Source organism: Acomys minous (assembly GCF_964271855.1).
Source record: "Acomys minous genome assembly, chromosome: 1".
NCBI lineage: Eukaryota > Metazoa > Chordata > Mammalia > Rodentia > Muridae > Acomys > Acomys minous.
The window spans coordinates 174774948-174796975 of NC_140483.1; the positions used below are offsets into that span (position 1 = coordinate 174774948).

The following is a 22028-nucleotide window of genomic DNA, read 5'->3' on the forward strand; positions in this document are numbered from 1 at the left end:
CTCATCAAAGCTGTCATCCAGTGAAAAAATATGACCCATCCACCTGCATGAAAAGAGGCCAATAAAGTACACAGGTGACCTTGGCCATCAAATATAGAAGAAGCTGCTGTGAGGGTGAAACTGCGCAGTTTATATTTGCTGATTAGTTCTCACCTTTTTTTTTCCCTTGTTTATCGGCCCTTATGGTACTGTTGTACAGGACACTAAGGAGTGTGTACAGAATAAAGAAGAGCAAAATAGACTGCTTATAAAAAGCCTGGAGGAGGAAAATGAGAAATTAAGTACACGCTGCACTGACCTGCTAAATGACCTGGAGAAACTGAGGAACCAGGAAGTGCATTGGAGAAAAGAAAAATATAGTACGGATGCAAAAGTGAAGGTAGAGGACAAGCTATCCACGCTGCTCTTTCGGCTCTAACTTCTTACAGGAAGTTTAATATATTTTTTCTTTAAATATCAAGTTATATATTCAGATCCACCAGTGGGGACTAGCATTAATTTATATTCTTTCACTTAAGACCCATAGCTTTTTAAATATTGATGTTGCAAAGCAGGAAACTGACTTCAAATAGTTATCCTAAAATGTAATCATTAAAAAATAAAGGCTATTGCTTTTGAAATAAAGTCTGTTTTGAAAAATATACTTAGAACCATTGGCTTAGCTTTTTAAAATTAAGGCTTACTTTTTAAAATGGGGCTGGAATCATTGCAATGTAATTTGGAAACTTTTCTATTTCCTTTAAAATTAACATATAAAACCCTCCACAAAACAGTTAAAATACTTACATATGGTCCTATGATAGTGCTTTCTTTGGCTTCAAGGAGAAAGTAAAATTTTATTAGAAGATAGAAGTCTTTGTAATATTTGTTATTCTGTTCTCTTATCCATTGTGAGCATCATATAAATATTTTTAAATATCTTTTTGTCATATTCTCTTTGTCTTGAGGCTTTTGTTAACTTATTTTCCCATTCAATTTCAGATTTTTCTTTCATCATATATTTTATTGAAAAGGGCAGAAACAAATAACGTGCTAGTGAATATGGCAGTATTTCTCTGTGTGTGCACGAGGATGAATATCTCAATATATGTATGCATATGTCATATCTTGTATGAGTTTTTGTGTGTATGTGCATATTTGCATGTTTGGATAAGTATTCAGATTTATGCATGAATATTCATTAGAGGAAAGTTGGCGTGTAAATCTATCAATTGCAAGTATTTGATACAGATCAGTGATGTAATGGACCAATGAGCCATTGGGTTAATTGAATCTTGATGTTTGTTTTAATTTTTATTAATTTCTTCTAAAGTTCAACCCTTAAAACTTAGCTATTTTTATAAGGGTAAGTGATGTTGCTGTGTTTGTTTACAATTATATGACTTTTTGCTTATTGTTTGCATTTTTGTGTTATTCAGCTAACCAATTCTATGGTTTGCTCTTGCTTTTTCTTCGATAATATTTTTGTACCTTGAATATGATTAATTGGACTTTAAAAGTTTGTAAATTGATAAGAATCTGTATCTTATTTTCTTCCTTACCATTCTTGGTTTAAGAATTATGTATGATTAAAATTTTTCTACTTTAAAGTATTTATTTGTTTATACCTCATAGGATTCTATAGTTTATTGATTTAAGATACATTCTCTCTTTTCAAATTTCTTTGTGAGACTGGGTTTGTCTATAGACTGTTATTTTTCTGATTTGAGGCATTGCAGTTTTATAATTTGAATTTGAGTAACAAAGTTGACTTCATTTTTTTTGGTAAGTTATGAAGCCTTTATGTATTCTTTTACTAGAATATAATACTAAGAACAATTTTGTTATTACATTAAGAAGCAAATGTACCATGCTTAATTTAAAAGTTAATTTTGAGAGAATTGTTATTCTAATACTCATAAATGGGGAATGTAGCATTACTGTATCCTCTAAATGCTTTTGCTGTGCCACTGTACACTTGTGCATAGGTCTCAGACATAGATTCTATGCTAGGTAAGGAAGTTATACTAATTTTCTCTCCTGTGTACACATTTATGTACATTCATCTTGGGTAAAGTTATAGTGAGATTTTTTAGGTTATATGGTAACCTGGTTTTTTGTTTTTGTTTTAGCTTTTGAGTAATTAACTGTGTCTGAGGTGTTTTTTTTTAATTTCTAAATATCTTTGTAACAATATTGTCTGCTTTTTTACTGTAGTTAACCAGGTGACAGTTGTGACATGGTATCTCATTATATGTGTGATGGTTTACTTTTCTGTAGTAATAGACATTGAACCTAGAGTCCTGTGCGTGATAAGTAAATGTTCTACCATTTAGCTAGATCCCCAGTTCTCATTCTGATTTTAATTTGTGTTATAGCTAATGATGTTGAGTATTTTTTTCATATGTCACTGGCCATTTGCATATCTTTGGAGAACTCTCTATGCAAATGCATTGAATATAAGTCCTTCACAAGACACAAAATTTGAAAGTATTTCCTTGAAGGTTTTGGACTGATTTTTTTTACCTGATTTTTTTTTTATAGTAAACATGATAACAACAACAAAAACGGTCTTGCTGTATTGCACCAGTCTGATCGTTTGCTGCAGAGTTTGTATAATTCTGCTTTAACTTCTCCAATAGCTGGGTCTGTCCACTCACATGACTGTGAACTAATGGTGTTCCTTTAAATTCAAAGAAGATTTTCATTTTTTTATCACTCTTGTCTACTTTTGCTTTTATTGTTGCTCTTTTTTTTGGGGGGGGGGTGCCATAAAAAACAATGTATCATTAAAGATCCTAAAACTAGATCCTATCTTTTGAGAGTTTTATATCTTAGTATAGTATGTATGTATAGCTTTCTTATTCGTTATGAGTTAACTTTATTTGCCCCTTTCACTTCTGTATCTTACCCACTCCATCTTGTCGTCCCCGTTGTTTCCTCCAGATAAATATATTTTCTCTGTGCATGCATGCTCATGCACACACACACACACACACACACACACACACACATACACACACACACACACACAGAGAGAGAGAGAGAGAGAGAGAGAGAGAGAGAGAGAGAGAGAGAGAGAGACAGAGACAGAGACAGACAGAGAGAGACAGAGAGAGAGAGATTGAGATTCTGCATAAAAAGAGAAAATAAATCATATTTTGTTTTACTGACAATTTTTTACTATGGTGTGGGATAAGGTTCAACTTTATTCATTCACAGCTTTCAGTTCTTCTGCTTGTTGAAAAATAAGTTTTCTTTTCCCTACTAAATATCTAGATTCCTTGTTGAACATCATTTGCTGTCAGTCTGAGTATTTCCAGAACTCAATTCTGTTCCTTTGATTATACATCTACTCTCATGACTTTGCCATACCATCTTTATTACTGTAAATTTGTAGCAAATTCTGAATGTTGGTTGTTTTCCCCGCAAAGTTGGCTGTACCCAGTCTCTTCTGTTTTCATATGAATTTAGAATCAATGTTTCCATTTCTACAAAAATGCCAGGTTCATCAAAGGAGAGAAGAAAGACAAAACATGAAATATACATGATGCACATATGTTCAGTTCTGTTGATGGTTTGTCCGCGGTACCTCCTCAGCTTGCTCGTGGCCTGTACTTCCCACAGAATCATCTCTATTTCCGCTCTATTTGGAGCTGTCTTTACAGTGTATATTTTTCTTCCTTTTATTTTGTACTCACATCTTTGGATCCAAAGTGAATTTTGTGTTGATAATTTGCATATGTAGTATTTTATTTATCCATTCTTTCAGTGTTTTTGTTTTGATTAGATAGTTTATTTATATTAAGAATAGAGTAACCAGGAAAAAGGAACTTTTGCAGTTTTCTTACATTGTTTATGAATGTTTGATGGTCTGTCCCTCATTCCCTTTATCGTATTCTTCCTTTGTGTTTAGTTTTTTCTATAGTGTAGCATATATTTTGTTTTGTTTTATATATGAATACACAAACAAATATATCCCTATTGTTATTTTTGTTGTGATGAGGATTTCATTTACCAGCCTCTCTTTTTGCTAATTTAATTTGAATTAAAACCGTCAGTTGCCAATATCTCATAAAAACTCAGCTTTTATGTAGCGCTGTCCCCATGATCTTTTAATAAGTGGCTGTGCTATGTACTGGCTGTGTATTTGGTGACATATATTTTGTATGTCTGTTAAAGAATGTATGAACTAAAAAGTGTTATGGGGCTGGGAGTGTAGCTCAGTGGTAGAATGTGTGAAAATTTACCATCCCAAAAAGAACAGTTACAAGCCCAAATCACAATAACTGGATTCTGCATTCGCCCTTTTAGTTACCTTTGGAAACACCTATTTTCATTATGGCTTTGAGCCTTTCATTCCAACCTAAAGTCTCCCTTTTAGCATCCCTACAGGACATGTTTAGCAGTGACCTCCTTATGTTGTGCTTGTCTACAAATGTCTTAATCTCTCCTTACTGTTTGAAGGGCTGTTTACCCAGCTGTCTAATGCAAGCGGCTTTCGGTACATTGAACACCTCATAGCACTGCCTTTGCCGCCGAGCTTTCTGACGAGAAGTCAGCTGGCTGCCTTAGTAGGAGCTCTTGTGTTCTTGTGTACTTCCAAGAATGTCTATTTCTGGTAATATTACATGAGTTTGATTAATATTTTTCACATGGGTCTATTTGTGTTATTTCTGGAATTCTTAAAGATTTTTGGGTTCATGTTTTTCATCAAATTTCAGAATCTTTTGTCCAACATTTCTTAAAATATTATTTTGGCCTTTTTCTACTTATTGCTTTTCATGATATTTTCATTTATTCATCCCCAGTTCTCCTTTTTTACTCTTTCCAGACATCACTCAGCGTATCTTCATGTCCCTCTTCCACTTTCATGTCCTCATTAGTTTTCTTTTTTTTCTCTCTTTTTTTTCCTCCTTTATTAATTTATTCTTGTTACATCTCAATGGTTATCCCATCCCTTGTATCCTCCCATTCTTCCCTCCCTCCCATTTTCCCCTTATTCCCCTCCCCTATGACTGTTCCTGAGGGGGACCTCTTCCCCCTCTATATGCTCATAGGGTATCAAGTCTCTTCTTGGTAACCTGTTGTCCTTCCTCTGAGTGCCACCAGGTCTCCCCCTCCAGGGGACATGGTCAAAGGTGAGGCATCAGAGTATGTGAGAAAGTCATATCCCACTCTCCACTCTACTGTGGGGAGTGTTCTGTCCATTGGCTAGATCTGGGTAGGGGCTTAAGGTTTACCGCCTGTATTAGGCTTTCTTATGTATAGAATCATAGCATCTTCAAATGCACAGGCATGCGCGTGCACCTCCCCCCCAAACACGAGCGCGCGCACCCAACCCACCCACACACACACCCACACCCACACACACACACACACACACACACACACACACACTTCTTCCTTTCCTATGTTTCACTTTTATCTTATCTTGTATTACTCTTCTAGTTAAAATATTTTCTGGAACTATTGAGTATAAAGACTTTCTTTGTTCCTCATTGTAATGAAAATGCTTTCAGTGTTTCTCCATTTAACACAATATTGACTGTAAATTTGTCATATATAGTCTTTATTTTTTGACATATGCTTCTGTTCCAGATTTCTTCAGGGCTTTGTCATGAGTGGATGTTGGTTTTTGCCAAAAGCCTTGTCTACTTCTATTGAGATGACCAGATGATTTTGGTATTTATCTAATTTATGTAATTAATAACATTTATTGATTTATGTATCTTGAACCATTCCTACCTCTCTATAATAAACTCAACCTGATCATGAGGAATGATTTTTTGATGTGTTCTTAATTTGGTTTGCAAATATGTTACTGATAATGTTTATTTTTAAGTTCATTAGGGATATTGGTTTGTAATTTTTGGGTTTTTGTTTTATTTTTATCTGATCTTGGTATCAGATTAGAGACTTGCATTATGGAAAGAGTCTGGTGCTGTTCCTTCTTTCTCTATTTTTGAAATACTTTTTTTAAATTGGTATTGTGTTTCTTTTAAGTTCTGATAAAATTTACTGGAGAATTTTTGCAGGTCTGGACTTTTTTATGGTTAGGAGGTTTTTTTAATTACCAATTTTTAAAGAGCTAATTTTCAGAGGACCTATATTTTGTTATATTAATAGGAATAAGATTCCTCAGAGGGTTGGCATAGTCTTGTCAAAGCACCCAGTGTTAGAACCAAATGTAGAACAAGCAATGCATTCATGGAGCTGTTAGAAACTGCTGCTGCTATGACGCCCTTTGCTTTGAACAGCACAACAATAGCACGTAGAGTCAATAGAGTGTTAGCTGGGAAAAAATGTTTGTTCTTGCCTACAGTGAAAGTTAATGTAAGGAAATTCCAGAGTATTGGCTGCTGTGGCCTTCATTAGCTCTTTCCTAATTATGTAGAGGATTGTATTCTAAAGAGATAATTACATGGCTTTCAGAATCAGTTGATGTTTGTTGTAAAAGTTAAGAGTGGAAGAAGTTATTGAACATGTGTCTGACACCAACAAAACTGAGAAAAATACCAGTATAGAGTCTGGCTTTCATGAAAGTTACATCAATGGTGGTATGTGTAAATGCATAAACAATAAAAATTCAGCTAGGTTACATAGTGATAAGAAAGATGGAGAAAAATACAATAAGAAAAACACTGAGGCTTAGATGGGGGTCTCTATTTAATTAGGGTACCACCAATGGAATTAATAGAGCAGCGTTACCTCAAAAATAAGATGCTCTCTCAAATTTTAATATATACTAGTTTGACTGCTTCTGGGTCTATTTGTTTCTATGTTCTATGCTATTAGCATTGTTTTAGGATTGAATTTTAAATTTCAAATAGGAAGAGTTCCCAGCGTTTGTGGGTTATTTTTGTGTTATAGGCAATATGACATTTAGTTCCAGAACACCAACCCCACTGTGAAAACATCACAATTGTCTATATACCTATATTTATAGATAATGGAGAGACAACTGGTATTTGAGAAAGACGATTGTTATGTTTATAATAATGATTCTCTGAGTTAATGAATGTGGTACATCTTAATTTAGGTAGTATTTTATCTTATTCAATAATGCTTTATAAGGATTTTACACATAAGTTATAAGATTTATTTCTTGCCAACTTGTATTGTCAGTATCATAAATATTGAGTTCTGTGGAAAAGCATTCATGTTTGCACAATTAACTTTTATTCTAATGTTAAAAGGCTATTAGTTCAGACATTTACACATTTTTGTGTACTTTGTGTGTAATATACTAACAATGAATATGAATGAACCATTTCACATATAATATGTATATATCTAATGTCTTGTTTCTTACTTTCTTCTTTTTTGAATTGTTTAAACACATTAAGCAGCTTTTAATATAAAGCAAGGTTGTTGTTAATTTTAGAAACATTCTTACTATTAATTGTGATGCTTACTGAGTTTTGGGTCAAATTTATAAATGTCTTTTGTTTTATTTTTTGGTTGGCATTTGAACAGTTCAATGCTTGGAGTATAACTAATTTAGTTTGTAGAGTGTTTGTGTAGCATGCAAAGCAGTGGGTTCAGTGGCCAGCACAGTCTACCGATCTCAGCATTTGAGAGGTGCTGTCAGGAGAGTGGAAGTTCAAGGCCATTCTCTGCTGCACAACATGGGCTGCCTAAGACTGTTTCACAGACAAAAGGGAAATTTATCCTCAAAAGTTACTCGGTTGTTTGGGGATGCGCGTGTGTGTGTGTATGTGTATGTATGTGTATGTATGTGTGTGTGTATGTAGTGGTTTTTTATTTAATTGAAAGTAGATTTGGGGAACACTGGAGAGATAGTTTAGCAGTTAAGAGCCTCCAAAAGACCTGTGTTCAAGTCCAGAACCCATGTGGTGCTCACAACTGTCTGTAATTCCAGGTTCAGGGGATCCGAGCTGTCTTCTGGTATTGACAAAACACCCCCGCCTCCCCAAACACACACAAAGTTAAAACTAGGAAAACATTTTTTCATATAATGTATCCTGATTACAGTTTTTTTCTCCTGCTGCTCTTCCCAGTTCCTCCGCATTTCCCCTTATTTCCAGACGCACCCCCCTTCTGTCTCTCTTAGAAAACAAACAGATCTCAAAGGGAATATAATATAATATGGTTATCATATCGTATGATAAAAACAAACACATAGTAATAAGACAAAACAAGCAAACTGAAGGAAAAGAGTAAAAGAAAAGGCATGGGAAAGAGATGGAGAGTTGGAGACATTTGTTCACACAGGCAGGAATCCCATTATGTGTGTGTGTGTCTGTCTGTGTGTGTGTGTGTCTGTGTGTGTGTGTATGTATGTATGTATGTTCATATATATACGATAAGGCACTAGAATCAGAGACCCACTCATTCACATACTTGGGACATGGCGCAGCCCTACGCAGACCCTGTGCACACTGCCTCAGTCTCCATGAGGTCATGTGTGTATTGGTCCTATTGTGCTTAGTGGTTCTTGTTTCCTGGCTGTCTTCCACCCCCTGTCACTCACAGTCTTTCCACCTCCTCTTCAGGAGTTTTCCTGAGTTCTGAGGGGAGGGAGGCATCTCATTTAGGGCTGAGTGTTCCAAAGTCCCTCACTCTTCATCTTTCTGGATGTCAGTGTAATTTTTTTCCTTCTGCTGCTGGAGGACTTTAGCTGTAACTCCTTGTATTTCCTCTCTTGTACCCCTTCAGCCCTTACCTCCCTGCTTGTCCTCCAGTTCCAGCCCCCCTTCACCTTCGTCCTTCCATAACTGTTCTATTTCCCCTCCTAAGGGAATTCCATCTGTCCCATGGAGTCCCGTATTCTATGCCTTGCCGCTGTGGTTATGTGGACTGTTGCTGGCTTATCCAAGACGTCACAACTAGTATCCACATATAAGTAAAAACATTTTGTCTCTCTGCATTTGGGTTACCTCAGAATGATTTTTTCTAAGTTCATCTGTTTATCTTTGAATTTCATGATTTCAGTTTTTTTAATGGCTAAGGATTAATTGCATTTTGTAAATGTGTCACATTTTCTTTATCCATTTATCACAGATGTTGAGGGATATCTGTTTATTTTAATTTCTATTTAGTATGAATAGAGCAGAAATAAACATGGTTGATCAAGTGTCTCTGTGGTAGGATGAAAACTCTCTTCTAGGCATCTCAGTTGATCTGAGCCTCTTTGAGTCATCTGAGCTGCAAGGATCTCTCAATAGTCCTTACAAATTACATGCTTGGGGAGGGAGGTGGCTAGTGAATCTAGTAAACTTCAGGAACTTCCTGATGCTATTTTATTATTTACTTCCTTAATTTAATGAGCTTCCCTTCAGAATGGAATATTTCGCCTCCCCTTAGAACATCTTGCTGTTTGTCTCCCCTCAAAGCATCTTGTATCTTAAAGAGTTCCTTCCAAAATGGGAAGTCCTCTTTTGGACAAAATTGCTACACAATGCTTACTTGTCTTACTAACCTATGATACCTTATGGATAGATATTTGTCACTTTTATCTTTAAATATATTCCAGCTCAGACTCTGCAGTTCTTTTTTTTTTTTTTTTAATACATTTTTATTAATTTATACATATTACATCTCAGTTGTTAGCCCATCCCATGTATCCTCCCATCCCTCCCTTCCTCCCACTTCCCCCCCCTACTTCCCTCCCCTATGTCTGTGTCTGAGGGGGATCTCCTCCCCCTGAATATGCTCATACGGTATCAAGTCTCTCCTTGGTGACCTATTATCTTTCCTCTGAGTGCCACCAGGCATCTCCATCCAAGGGACATGATCAAATATGGTGTGAGAAGCCTGGGAGAAAGAGGAAATGGAAGGATCCAGTGGGTCCTGGAAAACTACAGGCGAGTCTGGGCCCTGGGGTCCTCCGCAAACTGTGGCAACAGCCAAGGAAAAAATAGGCAGTAAAAACCTTGAACCCCTACCCGGACTAGCCGATGGACATTCTCCACTGTTGAGTGGAGAAGAAGATCTAACTCTCACACAAACTCTGGTGACTCTGCAGTTCTTAAGTTACTTTTTTGGTTGGATCCTGTAGCCTTTCAACTGGTCTCTCTGTTTCTATTTTAGTACCAGCTATATATTTTTAACAGTAGTAGCACAATTGCTTCATTTCTTGGTCATGTTATCTATTTCAAAGTTGTTTCTCAATTATTTTGTTATGTCAATTTTTCAAAAATAGTGTTTTTGTCCAAATGTCCAGTTTCTTGATTCTTTCTTTCCTCCAGTTCTGGGAATGGAACTCAAGACTTCAATTGTGCTGGGCAAAAGGTCCAAATCAGGTTCATGTTCAGAATTTTTTATTTTTTGAGACAGATGTCCTTGAAGTTGCTCATACCAATCCTGAATTTGCAGTCTTCCTGCATGGCTTTAATTCGGTTTTTCCCACATGTCAGCTTTATTTCCTTTAAAAAGTAACGTTATTGAGAATATCCTATATGCGTACGATGAGTTTTGATCAAATCTAGCTCCACTTTCTCCTCTCCAAGTTCTTCATACCCCGCCACTTGTTTTCCTTTCTAACTTCGTGTATTCTATCATTTGTTTGTTTGTTTGTGTTTTAATCCGCGGAGTCTTTTTACTGCTTTCTGTATGTGCTTGAGTATAGAGCCATCTGCTGGAGCATGAGTAGCCCTCAGGGGCTGCATCTCTAAAGAAAGATGACTCTCACTGCCACAGAAGCCATCACTTGCCAGTAGCTAGAGGTGGGACTTCATGAAAACCTTCTCTGTCTGCTGTGGTTTTGACTGGCTTGATCTTGTGCAGATCTTGTGCTGGTCACAGCTGCTGTGAGTTCACTTGAACAATGGTCCTTCAGTAGTCAGCAAATCACATCTCCCTGCAGGAATCTACTACTTCTGCCTTTTGTTGCCTCCTCAGCCTCAATGATCCTTGAGCCTTTTGGAATGGGGTGTAACACAGATGCCCATTTAGATACGAGCAGTCTATAGTCTCTTACTCTGTGCACACTGGCCAATTGAGAAGCTCTGTGTTAATCTCTACCCAATGCACAAGAAGCTTCTCTAATGTAGGTTGAGATATACACTAATTTATCACTGTAAAGATAAGAACTTAGGGGTCACTTGATACTATTTTGAATAATAGTTTTGGTGAATCAAACCCAGGCTCTCCTACACACTAGGCAAGCATATTCTGTAACACTGAACAGCATCCTTAGCTTTTTATTCTTTCTTGAACATTAGATTTTCTAAGAGTTTTTGCACGGAATATTTTTCTGAAACTTATTTCACTCTGATGTTCATTTGTCCCTTTTGTCCAGTTTGGAAATAGAGCCTTTAAATTTTTTTTAAAAATTTGTTCACATTACATCCCGATTGTAGCCCCCTTCCTTATCACCTCCCGATTCCGTCCCCCTCCCTCATTACCTCTCCCTCCCTCCTCCAGTCCTCAGAAAGGGGAGCCCTACTCCCATAACATCTGACCTCAGCCATCAAGTCTCATCTGGATGGCCTGCATCCTCTTCCTCTATGGCCTGGCAAGGCCTCCCAGCTAGGAGAAAATGATCAGTGTGTGGGCGTTAGAGACCATGTCAGAAGTAACCCCTATTCCCCGTATTATGGGACCCACAGGGAGACTGTTGCCATTGTACTACATCTGAGCCGAGGGACTAGGTCTTCACCATGCATGGCCCTTGGCTGGTGCATCAGTCTCCGCAGCACCCCTCCTCCACCTGGATTTGTTGGCCCCATTGGTCTCGTGGAGTTCCTGCCTCCTACAGGTCCCTCTATTCCCCAGCTCTTCCATAAGACTCCCTGTGCTCCACCCAGGGGTTTAGGTGTGTCTCAGCATCCGCCTGGATCTCCTGCTGGGTGGAGTCTTGCAGAGGACCTCTATGGTAGTCTTCAACTGCTTCCGGTGTCTATTCTCTTCTGTCCTTCTGAATAAGAATTAAGCATTCTGCCTAGGGTTCTCCTTGGTATTAAGTTTCTTTCAGTCTGTGTATTGTAGTGTAATCCTGTATTATTTGGCTAATATCCACTTATAAGCAAGTATATCACACGTGTCTTGTTCGTAATAGCCAGAATCTGGAAAGAACCTAGATATTCCTCAACCAAAGAATGGATAAATAAGCTGTGGTCCATTTACACAGTAGAATACTACTCAGCTCTTAAAAACAAGGAAATCTTGAAATTTGCAAGCAGATAGATGAAAATAGAAAATATCATCCTAAGTGAGGTAACACAGACCCAGAAAGACACACATGGAAATAGACCTTTATTCAGTTTATGAAAACATTTGTTGCCCTCTTGTACTTAGCATGAGTCAGGTTGAATCTTGAGATTGGCAGCTTTGTACTTAAAAATGTTTACCTAGGTCTCTAGACCAGAGTCCAGAGAGCTTCAGCCTTGTGGTTTTTTGTTTTTTTTGTTTTTATGTATTACAGACTTTTCAGATTTTACACTAGTACATCACTGCATTTTGTGTTAATTACCTCTTTGTAGTAAAATATGTAGTTACCTCCAAGGAGAGTCAGCAGACTGCAGGATGGATTTGTTGTAGACTTTCTCTCACAGGAAAGAACCAACCAGCCTCTCTGTCTATCTGTCTCTGTCTTTGTCACTCTGTCTGTCTGTCTCTGTCTCTGTCTCTGTTTCTCTGTCTGTCTCTCTGTCTGTCTCTGTCTCTGTCTATCTGTCTCTGTCTCTGTGTCTCTGTCTCTGTCTCTGACTCTCTCTCTCTCTCTCTCTCTCTCTCTCTCTCTGTCTCATCCATTTTCCTTCCTGATTTCTTCTTTCTTTTTTTTTTAATCTAGTATTGTATGTATGCACTTGCCGCTCCTTTTTTGTGTGTGAATAAGTGGGAATTTGTGGTGCTTAACCTAAAGCCTGATGATCAGCTATGAATAATGAATAAGTGGTGTTAATATCAGCACACTCCATTTAGGCATATGTTTATTCACGATATTAATTAAAACTAACTTTCTGTATTTAAAATACATTTCAATTTTTAAGGTAGTTTCAAAATGAAAGACTTAGAGACTTATTCAGAGGAAAAAATGAGTTTTGAAAAATGTTAGTTGAAAGTTTAACACCATCAAGAAAAAGAGCATAACCCAGTCTGAAATATTGAAAAATGAGTTTGTTTTCTCCGTAGTGCTAGAACCAAATATATCACTATCCTTTATTCTTAACATTTAAGTAATTCAGCTGTTTTTAATTTAATAGATAATTTTATTCTGTGATTTATTTACCTTTATTAATAGGCTTTTTACAGTTTCCTTCAAGTTCTTGATTTTTATACCATGAAGACTTTTTTATATTTCTGAAAATAATGCTATAACTAGTGTAAGTTACTGCTTTTTTGTAAAACATTTTCATCTAAAATTCTTCAAAGTTGGCCTTTCCCCCTTTTTCTTTTGAAACTATTTTAAAAGTTGCTATTTAAATACCCTAAATTTTGAGTATTATAAAAAATTTAAATATAGTTTTGGTAAGAACGTTGCTAGCTTTCTCCTGCATCTTATAAAATAAATATCACCTTCTGTTTATACTTCATGCTTATTATGTTGTAATACAAGTGCTTTCATTTTAGGCCCTTGAAGACAACTTAATTGAAGCAAAGAAAGAAATTGAATTATCACAGAGTAAATATAATGCTCTGTCACTACAGTTGAATAACAAACAGACTGAACTTCTCCAAAAGGATATGGATATTACATTGGTCAGGCAAGTATATTCAGTTTTGAATTTCATTATAATATCAGTTAGTATGACCATTTATGTTTATTGTTAATACTTCCAAATGATAACAATATTAGTTCCATAGGTACATATGTTTGTGTAATGAAATTCTGGAATTATGTGCGCTAAGCTTGCACCAGTTAGGGGAGCTAGGGGCTCCACATGAGTGAAAATTCATGACTTAGTTTTGAACAAGAACAGTGTGTTCATTCATTGTTTCCTGTGCTTTTCATCTGACTATGCACAGTGAATTTTTCTTAAGTTTAAAAACTGGAATCATTTATTTTTCTTATCTCTTTGCCAAAATGTCTGACAGAAATAACTTTGGGGAAGAAAAATTTATTTTCATGCACAGTTTCACAGAGGTGAGGGAACAGTGGCCTTCGTGATGACACTTAAGAGTGAGCAGCAGCTCTTGTCCATGGTAGCTGCAGTGTGAGGTGATTTGCTCACATCGCTACTGCTGCATGGGAGGCAGAAAGAATGCTAGAATCGACCTTCTCTGGGGTATAGCCTGCTATCCTTCTACCCCTATGGCCCCATCCAGAATGTTCTGTAACCTCACAAAATAGTGCCTCCAGGTAGGGAACAACTGTGTTAGCACATGAGTTTATGAGGAACACATCATAATCAGACTATAACACAAACTCATATATTTTTAATAAATCCTGTTTGTTTTCCTTCCTTTGATTTCATATAAAGACAGGTCAAGGCATTTATTCCTTCCAAGTGGCCCATAGGTACTTTTCCTTATTTTGTTTTTGTTTTTTTGTTTTTTGTTTTTTTTCATTTAGCCAGAGAGGAAGAGAGATTGATTGATTGTGTGTGACTGTGTGTGTGTGTGTGTGTGTGTGTGTGTGTGACTGTGTGTGACTGTGTGTGACTGTGTGTGTGTGTGTGTGTGTGTGTGTGTGTGTGTGTGTGTGTGTGATGGTATCCCTCCACTAGGTTACTTCATGCTTACTAACATTATGGTTGTAAAACAGTATATGAGGTAGGGCAAATGCACTATGCTTGGCATTGACATTCACTCCTCAAGTGTCTCATAGTAGTGTGAGTGTCACCCTTTTATATATTGTGTGACTGTGTTTATTATGACTGAAGATACATATATTTTGAAACTTCATATAAATCGCTTTCTGTACATCAATTCTTGCTCTCTTATTAAAATATAGATGGCACATTTGAATATTGGAGGATAAATAAGATTTTGTTTTTACTTGTTCCCATTACAGTTTAACTTGAGGATGCCCTCTCCACATGCAGTGTTTATTGACATAGCTCTCCTGGCCAACAGGCTCTCACTGTCCTCAATGGACGTTCTATTGTTTATTTCCTTTCCTAACATTTCTTACTTAATAGCAGAAAACAGCACAGTCTGAATGGATTTCTACTGTGTATCTTTATCATATTTCCTAGAGGCACTTTACAGTTTCTTATTCTCTCTTCCTCAGAGTTTGAGCTATTATTTTTACACGTTTCCACTTTTAGTATTCACAGGAAGATGGGCTGTGCACATGTGTGCATCTGCGTGGTGCAGAGTTTATAAATCTAACTGAGAGCATTCTTGCCTTAAATGTCTAAAAAATCCGAGCTTATGTTCTCTGTATTAAGTTTCATCAGTCTTCAACAACTTTTTATGTATTTCCTTATTTTGAAATCTTTTCATGTATATGAATCACCAGTTTGAAGCTATAGATCAGAAAAAAATGCCACTTAAAATGCAATCTCCAAAACATATAAAATAAAATGTGTTTTTCTGATATGTGCCTCTATATAAGCCAGGTATTTTAACCAACTAAATAATAGAGCCTGAAGTAATGTGTCTATAAATATTCTTTCTGTCAAAATAGAATACCCAAATAATTTCTCATTTTTATATGGTTTATGATACACAAGATTTCCTACCACAGGAATCTTCAAGTCTCTACCCTGAGGAATTGTTCTCCTGGATCCTTAGTGTCATGAGTCCTCTACGAGGCCGTTTGTTTTCCCACTTTACTAGTGTCCACCTGAGCTTTTGCAAAGACTGGGGTCGCTTGTATTGCTTTCCTTACTTCTAACTTTGTTGCCTCACCATCTTACACATCATCTCCAGAGCCACCTGATGGTTTATAAACTATTAGCTTTTTTTTGGTATTTTTTCACAAGTTCTTTATTATTTAAAATGGAGGCTTAACTTATTCTATATTTAAAACTGATGATTCTAGTAAGGACCATTGCTTATCAGTTTTTGGAACTGAATTTTTAACTTAATTTCAATAAGGAGGTGTTTCTGTGACAGTATATCCAGAATTTTTATTTCTACCAAGCTGTAAAAGAAAATTGATAAGTATTTGCCTTTGAAAGCCGTAGTAGTTCTGTCGATACTTTCTAGGTGTATGTGATAAATATTAAATACTTTATATATTATTTCATGTATTAATAAGTTTGCCTGCAATAAAAAATAATAGATGAAAATAGGAAGCCAATCTATATTTGTAGATGAGCACAATTATTTAACTGGGGTGATCTTTATTCATGCTTCTCCCTATTTATTGCTTGCTTTGCACAGGAAAGAGTTGCAGGAGCTGCAGAATCTGTACAAGCAGAACAGCGCACACACAACACAGCAAGCAGAGCTGATCCAGCAGCTCCAGCTCCTCAACATGGACGCACAGAAAGTACTGATGAACCAGGAAGATGTCCACACAGCTGAAAGCATATCATACCAAAAAGTATGCTGCTGTTTTGTTGTAAAGACTTGAAGTTACATGTATGACTTAGGAAAACAGATTTCAAGTTTTTAGAAATTTTGTATTGTTCTCTTTTACACAGTTTAACTTGGTAATTAAAATTTTTGTGAGTTTTCCATGGTAAGTTAAAAATACAGATATAAAAACAACTTGTAAATTGGAACTTTTACTAGTTCTGTGAAACATACCAATTATAATAGCAGTTTTATTATATAAAATAATTGGATCAAGTATGATCCTAGTAAAAAAAAAAGTATGATCCTAGTGACCTAAGGCAGACTTCATATAAAATATGGATTGTTTTATTCACAAATGTGCACAGACACAAACTGGAACACTGATGTTGTCTTCAAGGTTTTTCATTTCCAAGTATTTTTCTTTTTATTTTTGAGTTTCTTCTTATCAGTCACTTTTCTCTTGTTGTTTCAGCAGCCCACAGCAAGGCTTATTCGGCTCTTTAGTTATGCTAACTGACTGAACATCACTCATTCTGCTATTAAAGAAGCACCTGTATTGAGCCTTTTGTTCTGTACAATGTACTAAGTTGTTTATATAATTAACGTCATGAGAGTAATACTCCTCTTTGATAGCTTAGACTGTAAGGCTGAAGGAGGTTAAGGGTGCCTCTGTTTATTTTTATACCCCACAGTTGTGGGGCGGCAGGTGTCAGCCAGAGTCTGTGGACATTCTTTAACAGGTGCAATAGCTGATGCTGTGTGCAGGTGGCCTAGGGTGACGGGCCTGTGCATGTTGGCAGCTTTGGGGCTGCAGTTGTTGAGAGCCTTCTGGCTGCTTGCTGGGAGTCAGTGCTGGTACCAAGAGCTTTTTCTGGGCCCACCAGGTTCCTAGTTACTCTAGAGTCCCCTAGGTTTGTATTTCTAATAATAGCAAATATCCAGGTTCACAATGTTCCCGAAATGCAGTAGGGAACATAGGTCAGCAAACAGAAACTGAGTTATGCATTGGAGGAGAGCCTGGGGAAGCAGACATTCTTCCTGTGATTTCAGCGCTTTCAGACCCTTCTCAGTAAGCTTGCTCAGCGGAGGGAGGAGGCTCGGCAATCCAGTGCTCTGCCAGACCTGGCCTCAGAGTTCCAAGACCTGCTTGGAAGCAACCCACACATGGCAGGGATGGCACATCAGATCAGAGGAACCTCTTGCCACAGACTTAACCTCTCAGCCTTCACAGTAATACAGTCAATGGGGCATGCTCCTTGTCACAGGACCTGAGATCTTTGCCATCACAGTGGGAGCTCATTGCTTTTGTTAATTACAATTTTTTATTGTTAATTTTTCATACAATATATTTTTATCGTATTTCCTCTCCCTCCAAGTTTCCCCAGATCCATCCCACCTTCCTATCCAACCGTTATATTTTTTTCTCTCTCCCTAAAAAAAAAAAAAAAAGAATGACAACAAAAACCCTATAAACCAAAGAGTACATAAAAAGTGGAGGTAATTTTGTGTTGGTCGCACACTCCTGACTGAGCGTGAGGCCTGCCTTGGAGAGTAGGTGTCACTTCACTGGAAAACACTGATTTTCACTTTTGTAGCAGGTATCAATTAGAAGTAGCTCAATGGTTAGGAGTGCAACTTTGTGTCCACTTCCCCTTCTCCGTGCAGGGCTTTTTGACTTGTGCAGGTTTTGTGTATGCAGCAGCACGGCCTCTGTAAGTTCATATGTGCATTAACGTCATTGTGTCTGTAAGACGCTGTTTCCTTAGGCTCATCCACTCCCTCTTCTTCTTACAGTCTTTCTCTCTGCTTTTTCCATAGTGTACATTATGTCTTCCGTTGCTGTGATCACCAGTCAGTAGGGAAAGTGTGGTGCCCTAGATAGGTCATCAGCAATAGGACCTAACTGTCAGCAACAGCACTGGCAAATGCCTGTAATGACTAGCGAGCAAGAGGAGAGGGGTCATGGCCAACGATTCAGCATAGTGGAACTCACTGTGATCCTGAAGATTTTATTTTGTATGGTATGATGTGTAGTTACAGCATTCCCTTCCCATTGTAATGGTAAATCAATTCAGATTCCTCTTACATATTTTAGAAAGCTAAAATGGGTTTCCATATGGATTTTCATAAGGCCTTTATTTGTTATCCCTCTCCTGTTTCTTCCTTTATCTTGCACTCCTATCCCTCATTTAATCCCCCTATTTCTCTTAATCCATTTGAAACAGTATATTCTATTTCCCTTTCCTTGGAAGAAGCCTGTACTACCTGCACCAGTCCCTTATGAGCTACCCAGTCTCTGTGAATATTCAAAATGTAGCACATATGTCTAAAGTTAAAAGCTATCATCCACATATAGGAGAAATCTTGCAGTGACTTTCACTCTGGGTCTGGATTAATTCCCTTAGGATGATTGTTTCTAGCTCCACTATTTACCTACAAATTTTATATTTTTTACGTGCTGAATAATATTTCATTGTGTAAATGTATAACATTTGCATTATTCATTCATTTGATGGACATCAAGGCTGTTTTTTTTTTAAATTTCTGACTATTATGAATAAAGTAGCGGTGAACTTGGATGAGAAAGTAGTTCTGTAATAGGATGTAGAGTCCTTTGGGTATATGCTCGAGTGGTATGGATGGACCTTGATGTAGATCTAATCCCAGCTTCCTGAGGAAATACCACACTTACTTCCAAGTGGCTGTATAGGTTTATACGTCCTCTAGCAAGGGATAAGTGGTTCCTTTCCCTGCCTCCTTGTCAGCATCTGGTATCTTTTGTTTTACTAATTTTGGCCATTCTGACTGTGATAAGAACTCTCAGAGTAGTTGTAATTTACATTTCCTTGGTGGCAATGTTAAACATTTCTTTGTTTCTCAGCCATTTGTTCTTTAACTTTTGAAAACTTCCTTTTAACTTCTTTGCTCCATTTTTTAGTTGGGTTGTTTTCTTTGTGTTCACATATTCAGTTCATCCACCCTCCTTCTGTATGCTGTTGCCCCTTATGGACATCTCCCACTGCAACCCTGACTCTGTCACGGTGACTGATCTGTATTTTCAGGTTCTTAGCACAGTTCAGTCATAAACAATAGATCTTTCTCACAGTGCAGCGTGGCTGTAACACTGAGACAGGGGATTTCATCTCCAGTGTTAACTTGCCACTGCCACACCAACTCTCCATGCTGGGTTTGAAACCTTTGAGAACTGTGACAGAGTCCATTAGCCCCGTTCTCAGGGCCGCCTGGCCTACCCTGTGGTTGTGACTTTGTGTTCCTCGTCTGTGTCCAACCTTTCCAATATATCTTCTTCTGCTAACCTTGCCCTCCATCCATCACTGTGCCTGCTCATCTCACCCCAGTTGGGGTTGAAGTTAAAGACTCAAACTTGCCTTTCTGTTTCTCAGTTCTTTTTAGCAGTCCTATAACTACAATATAAGGTCCATTGCTCTTCCTCTTTCTGTCCTTGAAGTATAATCTTTTTTACTCTGACTCTTCTCATTCATGATGTAACACAGAGAAAACTGCTAAACTGCTATCCTATCCCAGAAAGCAAACAACTATTAACCATGTATATTTTTATGCCAGAATCTTGCAAAAATGTTTAATCCCATCTAGGTTTTTGGACCATTGGCAGAAATAAGGAAACAAATTGCAAAATAAAGAAAAGGAAGGAAGAAAAAAAAAAAAAGAAGTTCTTCTAAATAGAGCTGCAAGGAATTTTGAGTACTAATAGGGGAAACATTTAACTAACTCAGAATGCCACAACCAATACAGATGAGTGAATTTATTATATTAAGTAATTTACTCACTTAGGAATAATTTTGGGTATTTACCTGTGCATAGAGAGTAAGGTAAGCACCCTTCCAAAAAGCTGGAATACTTAAACTTCTTGCAAGATCTATGCAAATAGACACTCTGTTGCCCTGATGTTACATCATCAAAAAGCACATTGGAAATAAAGATAGACTAAAAAGATTTATTATTGAAAATAGAATCTTCTCTTATACAATACATCCTGAGCACAGTTTCCTCTCTTGCCGCTCCTCTCGGTTCCCCAGTCATCTCCCCTCTCCCTACGATCTACTTCCCCTCTGCATCCCTTCAGAAAAGACCAGGACTCCAAGACATGATAGCCAAACAGGACAAAACAAGATAGAGTAAGACAAGGCAGTCGCCCTCATACAGAGCTGGACAAGGTAACCTAGTAGGAGGAAAAGGGTCCCCAGAGCAGGAAAAAAGAGTCTGAGACAGACTTGTTCCAACTGTTAGGAGTCCCACAATACACTAAGCTAACTGCCATGGCATATATGCAGACCCGTGCAGGCCTGGTGCTTGACCTCACAGGCTTTGTGAGCCCGTGTGAGCCCTGCTTGGTTGACTCAGGGTGCCGTGTCCTCTGGGCAGTCTCCGTCCCCTCTGGCTCCTACAGTTATTCCTTCCCTTCTTTTATGAGCTTCCCTGAGCTCCAAGGAGAGGGACCCAATGGAGACGTCCATTTGAGCCTCTTCCTCTGCTTAGTGTCTGGCTGTGCTTCCATCTGCCCCAGTGTTGAGCATGGGCTTCGTCTCCTGAAGTGGGTCTCACCTTATACCAACATTGCTTGGCCCCTCCCACAAGGTCTGTGCCACCACTGCCCCAGCACATCTCTCACTCACGGCAGATTGTAGGTTGGAGGTTTTATGGCTGGGTTGGTGTCCAGACTTTTTTTTCCATATGGCAGAATACCTTCCTAGAATCTAGAATGCAGGGCTGGAGGCTCCAGCTCAAACTGTCTACCTTCAATGAGCTGTGTGGATGTTGCTCTCAGCCATGGGACCCGACTCTCAACTTTCAGAGTAACCCTCTGGCCTAGCACCAGCCTGTGTTGTTTAGGGATCTCCATGGGACCCTCTGGCCTACAACTCAGTCCTAGCACTGGGTACAAAAGATGGCCAGTCTAGACGATCCTCCATTACCAGGAGTTCTCACTCAGGTGCCCTCATAGATTCCGGGAGTTTCCATAGCACTAGGTTTCCATACTGCCCCCCAATGGCCCTCAATTCCAGCTGTCTCTTCCCACACCCTCTGTACCCCCCAAGCTGATCCCTCCTGCTCCCATCCCTACCTGCTCCCAGTTTTCCCCCAAAATCTGTTCTGTTTCCCCTTCCCAGGGAGATCCATGTGCCACGCCCCTCCCCACCAGCTGACTCTTCACCTACCGCTGTGAGTCTGGATTTTAGCTCTGCTTGTCATTTACTTAACAGCTCATATCTACTTATAAGTGAGTACATATTACATGTGTCTTCCTGGGTCTGGGCTACCACATGCAGATGATTTTTTTTCTCTCTGTATCCATTTGCCTGTACATTTCGTGACGTCATATTTTTAACACCTGAGTAACACTCCATTCTGTAACTGTGCCACATTTTGTTCACCCATTTTTCTGCTGAATTGTCCAATCTAGGTTGTTACAGGTTCTGGCATAGGAAGCTGATTAGTGATCCTGCCGGAAGTAAGGGCAGTCATGATCAAACAAGAGCAGGCAAGCCAGAGATGTGTTTGTGGAATAAGATCCAAGAGATGAGTTGGTCCCAGTTCCTAGAAGTACGCTGGTCTAGATCTTCTCCTCTAGTTCTTCTTCTTTCTTTTCTTTTCAGTTCCTGTTGCTTTGAGTACAAGTATTACCACAT

General features: G+C 38.1%; 1 protein-coding gene across 8 annotated transcripts in view; it reads left to right on the forward strand.

The window, feature by feature from the left end:
* CNTLN (centlein) overlaps positions 1 to 22028 on the forward strand; it is a 251852-nt gene that overhangs the window by 65042 nt on the left and 164782 nt on the right. For 7 of the 8 annotated variants that reach the window (XM_084779053.1, XM_084779054.1, XM_084779056.1 and 4 more), the window contains exons 5-7: positions 200 to 379; positions 13519 to 13652; positions 16222 to 16384. In XM_084779053.1, the coding sequence (XP_084635179.1) occupies positions 200 to 379; positions 13519 to 13652; positions 16222 to 16384 (477 nt within the window). Of the gene's footprint in view, positions 1 to 199; positions 380 to 13518; positions 13653 to 16221; positions 16385 to 21509; positions 21606 to 22028 lie in introns of those variants that run through there. The other variant, XM_084779059.1, reaches the window with a different exon arrangement.